Source organism: Nerophis ophidion, linkage group LG20, assembly GCF_033978795.1.
Source record: "Nerophis ophidion isolate RoL-2023_Sa linkage group LG20, RoL_Noph_v1.0, whole genome shotgun sequence".
NCBI classification, from domain to species: domain Eukaryota; kingdom Metazoa; phylum Chordata; class Actinopteri; order Syngnathiformes; family Syngnathidae; genus Nerophis; species Nerophis ophidion.
Window position 1 is genome coordinate 8804377 of NC_084630.1, and position 5000 is coordinate 8809376.

Sequence of the window (5000 nt, forward strand, 5' to 3'; positions counted from 1 at the left end):
AAAGTATTACACGGTTACTCTGCCGAGCTCTAGACAGCACTGACACTCAACTTCACATAATTTGCAAACTATAATTACTGGTTTGCAAAACATATTTTTAACCCAAATTGGTGAAATTGGAAAATCTTCCATGTCACACCAGACTGTATCTCACGGCGGGCACGATGGTTGAAAAAACACTGTCTTAAAGTACCAGTAGAGTGGAATAACAAGTTGCCTCTATTATGAAGCTATTAACATATACCATGAATTGAGTAACGTGGACCCCGACTTAAACAAGTTGAAAAACTTATTCGGGTGTTACCATTTAGTGGTCAATTGTACGGAATATGTACTGTACTGTGCAATCTACTAATAAAAGTATCAATCAATCAATCAAAAAAACTTATATATATATACATATATGTGTGTGTGTGTGTATGTATGTGTGGGAAAAAATCACAAGTCTACTTCATCTCTACAGAACAGTTTCATGAGGGGTTCCCTCAATCATCAGGAGAAAAAATTCTCCTGATGATTGAGGGAACCCCTCATGAAACAGTTCTGTAGAGATGAAGTAGACTTGTGATTTTTTCCCACACATACATATATTGCGCTCTACCACGGTATCGAGCACTAGTCTCTGGATAATTAAGACACACACATATATATATATATATATATATATATATGGCACCGAAAGACTTGCGAGTAAATAGATATGATCAAAATGGTATCAATCTCACTGAGATTCCCGAGCCATTTTGAGAGAAAATGAGGATGCAAGTCACATCATCGCGTGACGTCGAAATAGGAACCACAGATCCCTTCATCACCGACAACAATGCAAATCCCGTAGGCTTTGTGAGAGACAACAGATACAAAGAGATTGCGCAAAATTGTTACGTCAGAAACATAACAGAAAATCTGACATTTATTCGCCTTTTCTTTTTTTTTAAAAGATATTAGCCTATCAGCATAACTCAAGTTAATCACTTTTACTAGTAAAGGAACATAATACTCTACGTTAAACTTTGATAACAAGTGACAACCAGGCACATGAATAGTGACAGTCTGTGAAGAGTGAACACGTATACAATTATTATTAGAGGTGTGAGAAAAAATTAAGATTTGAATACGAATCGCGATTCTCACATTGTGCGATTCAGAATCTTTTTTTTTATCAATCCAACAAACCACTACACAGCAATACTATAACAACGCAATCCAATTCCAAAACCAAACCTGACCCAGCAACACTCAGAACATACTGAGTCGTATGTTAAATCAATCAATCAATCAATGTTTATTTATATAGCCCCAAATCACAAATGTCTCAAAGGACTGCACAAATCATTACGACTACAACATCCTCGGAAGAACCCACAAAAGGGCAAGGAAAACTCACACCCAGTGGGCAGGGAGAATTCACATTCAGTGGGACGCCAGTGACAATGCTGACTATGAGAAACCTTGGAGAGGACCTCAGATGTGGGCAACCCCCCCCCTCTAGGGGACCGAAAGCAATGGATGTCGAGCGGGTCTAACATGATACTGTGAAAGTTCAATCCATAGTGGCTCCAAGACAGCAGTGAGAGTCCCGTCCACAGGAAACCATCTCAAGCGGATCAGCAGCGTAGAGATGTCCCCAACCGATACAGGCGAGCGGTCCATCCTGGGTCCCGACGAGCGGTCCATCCTGGGTCTCGACTCTGGACAGTCAGTACTTCATCCATGGTCATCGGACCGGACCCCCTCCACAAGGGAGGGGGGGACATAGGAGAAAGAAAAGAAGCGGCAGATCAACTGGTCTAAAAAGGAGGTCTATTTAAAGGCTAGAGTATACAGATGAGACTTAAATGCTTCTACTGAGGTAGCATCTCGAACTGTTACCGGGAGGGCATTCCAGAGTACTGGAGCCCGAACGGAAAACGCTCTATAGCCCGCAGACTTTTTTTGAGCTCTAGGAATCACTAATAAGCCGGAGTCTTTTGAACGCAGATTTCTTGCCGGGACATACGGTACAATACAATCGGCAAGATAGGCTGGAGCTAGACCGTGTAGTATTTTATACGTAAGTAGTAAAACCTTAAAGTCACATCTTAAGTGCACAGGAAGCCAGTGCAGGTGCCGACAATCCACCAAGCGGTGCTGCTTCATAGCTTACAAAAGTCGCACTAAAACATTTTGATAGATTTTTGAGGGCCGTGTGTAACGTTCTATATTTTTAATGGAATATATAAAATGTTGGTGTTGTTTACTTGAGTCATATTGCCATCATGTGTGTGACAATCATTGGTACTTTAACTTTAACTTAATATTGCAGTGTACATGTATCTCTTATGTTTGACTGCCATCTACTGGTAACACTTATCATTACACCGTGTACCAAATAAAATAGCTTCGAGGTCGGTAAGCAAAACCAGAATTATTCCGTACATTAGGCGCACCAGGTCATAAGGCGCACTGTCGCGTTATGAGAAAAAAAAAAAGATTTTTAGTGTGCCTTATAGTCCGGAAAATACGGTACATATTTTGTGCAAGGTGGCTGCTTTCAATAATTACAAGGAAAAAGAACTGATCACATTATTTAAAATTCCTTGATTGCACACAAATGATCTAGGCTTTTAATACGGCCCTATAAACAAGATTTTGCTTGTTTGCCTAATTCTTTGTATTCAGTCACATGACTTTTTCGGACATGTTTACTTACATTAAACTAAGTAGTGATCAACCAAACCGATATGGCTACAGTGCAGCAAACCGTGTACAAACGATCTGAGTACGCAAGGGGCCTCGAACTTACCATTAAAGGCAGATACGACCAAAAAATCTCACGGTGCGATGGAATCTATCCCTTTATGTTGTCAAAAAAAGATTTTAGTGATAGCAATAAACAGAGCAATTGAGAGGAGACACAAACACGACACAAAACAAACCAAAAGTAGTGAAACAAAAATGAATATTATCAACAACAGTATCAATATTAGTTATAATTTCAGCATAGCAGTGATTAAAAATCCCTCATTGACATCATCAGACATTTATAAAAAAAAAATTAAAAGTGTCACAGTGGCTTACACTTGCATCGCATCTCATAAGCTTGACAACACACTGTGTCCAATGTTTTCACAAAGATAAAATAAGTCATATTTTTGGTTCGTTTAATAGTTAAAACAAATTTCCATTATTGCAATCAGTTGATAAAACATTGTCCTTTACAATTATAAAAGCTTTTTTTTTTTTAATTTACTACTCTGCCAGCATGTTGGTTAAATATTAAATGTGGGGTACCACAGGGGTCAGTCTTAGGGCCCAAGATGTTCATCATGTATATAAATGATATTTGTAAAGTAACTGAAAACCTTAAATATGTGTTATTTGCGGATGACACCAATGTACTCTGTTCTGATGTGGACTTGCAGCAGCTCCTGAGGACCGTCACCATGGAGATGTGTAATCTAAAAAAATGGTTTGATGCTAATAAATTATCATTAAACCTAAATAAAACTAACTTTATGTTATTTGGAAATAAGAGAAATTATATAGATGTAAAATTATATATAGACAATGTTAGTATAGAAAGAGTAAACAAAATCAAAAGTTTGGGTGTGATCTTGGACCAAAGGATCTGCTGGAAGTCACACATTACATACATCAAAGGGAAGTTGGCGAGAAGTATTGCTGTCCTGGGTAAAACATGGCACATTCTTAATCAAAAAACATTACACACTCTTTATTGTACACTTGTTTTACCATATTTGAGTTACTGTCTAGAAGTTTGGGGAAATGCATACAGGACGAAGATCCAACCACTATTCATAATGCAAAAAAAGGGCCATCAGACTGATCCATAACACAGGACCCCGAGAACACACTAATGGATTATTTATAAAAACATTTGATTCAAAACTACCAGATCTCATCCAACTCAAGACTGCCCAAATGATTTATAAAGCAAGTAAAGATTCACTTCCAACAGGGTTACAGAGAAGATTTTTACAGAGAGAAGGGAATTATAATTTAAGAGAAGAACTACTTTTTAAGATCCAATATTGTAGAACAACGCAGAAACGAATGAGTATAACAATAGCAGGGGTTCAAATATGGAACTGTTTAAAGGATGAAATAAAACACAGCACCAACATAAACCGTTTTTAAAAAGCTTTTTAAATCATTTATCATTAGTAGATATAAGAAAGAAGAGCAAACATTGTTTTAGAAAGACAATAATATATAATATGTACATAAATACAATTTATGATTTCATAATTATACATATAGGTTATATTAAAATGTATATATTACCACTTTATATGGAATTTAAATAAGTTTTGTATATATAATATATATATATATATGTATATATATATATATATATATAAGTGTACAAATGTATATGTTTGATTTAAATGTTAAACTGTGTATATGAGACGTGTGCTACATATATGTTGCTTATATATTGTTTAAAAAAAAAAAAAAGTAATATAAGTGAAGCATGTTTTAGATTTTATACATTTTGAACCTTGTTCTTGTTGTGATGGGGTAGGTTTATATAAGCATTGCTTCAACCTACACCCTTTCGGCTCAATCGTTGCTCAAATGAGTGTTGTTGTTTTTTTTTTCTTTTCTTGTTGTTGTTCTTTGTTTTATGTGAAGATTGCCGAAATGAAATACATTGATTGATTGATTGATGTCAGCAGACTGGGGTAGATCCTGCTGAAGTCCTATGTATTGAATGAATACAGAATTGTTTTGAATCGGAAAAATATCGTTTTTGAATCGAGAATCTCGTTGAATCGAAAAAAAAATCGATATATAATCGAATCGCGACCCCAAGAATCAATATTGAATGGAATCGTGGGACACCCAAAGATTCGCAGCCCTAATTATTATCCAACATGTTTCACAGGTTAAACCACTGATATGGATTGAATCAATCATTGAAAAGTTCTCTCACAGCAGAGTTGAAATCATGGTAAAGGTAGGCAGCCCCACAAACATGAAATGTTGACTAAAAC

At 36.3% G+C, this 5000-nt stretch overlaps 1 protein-coding gene across 1 annotated transcript in view; it reads left to right on the forward strand.

Annotated features, from left to right (window-relative positions):
• The window catches only part of LOC133538697 (AP-1 complex subunit mu-2), a 23380-nt gene that overhangs the window by 14278 nt on the left and 4102 nt on the right, over positions 1 to 5000 (forward strand). Inside the window, exon 8 of the mRNA XM_061880414.1 lies at positions 4892 to 4963. Coding sequence (XP_061736398.1) covers positions 4892 to 4963 — 72 coding nt within the window. The remainder of the gene's footprint in view (positions 1 to 4891; positions 4964 to 5000) is intronic.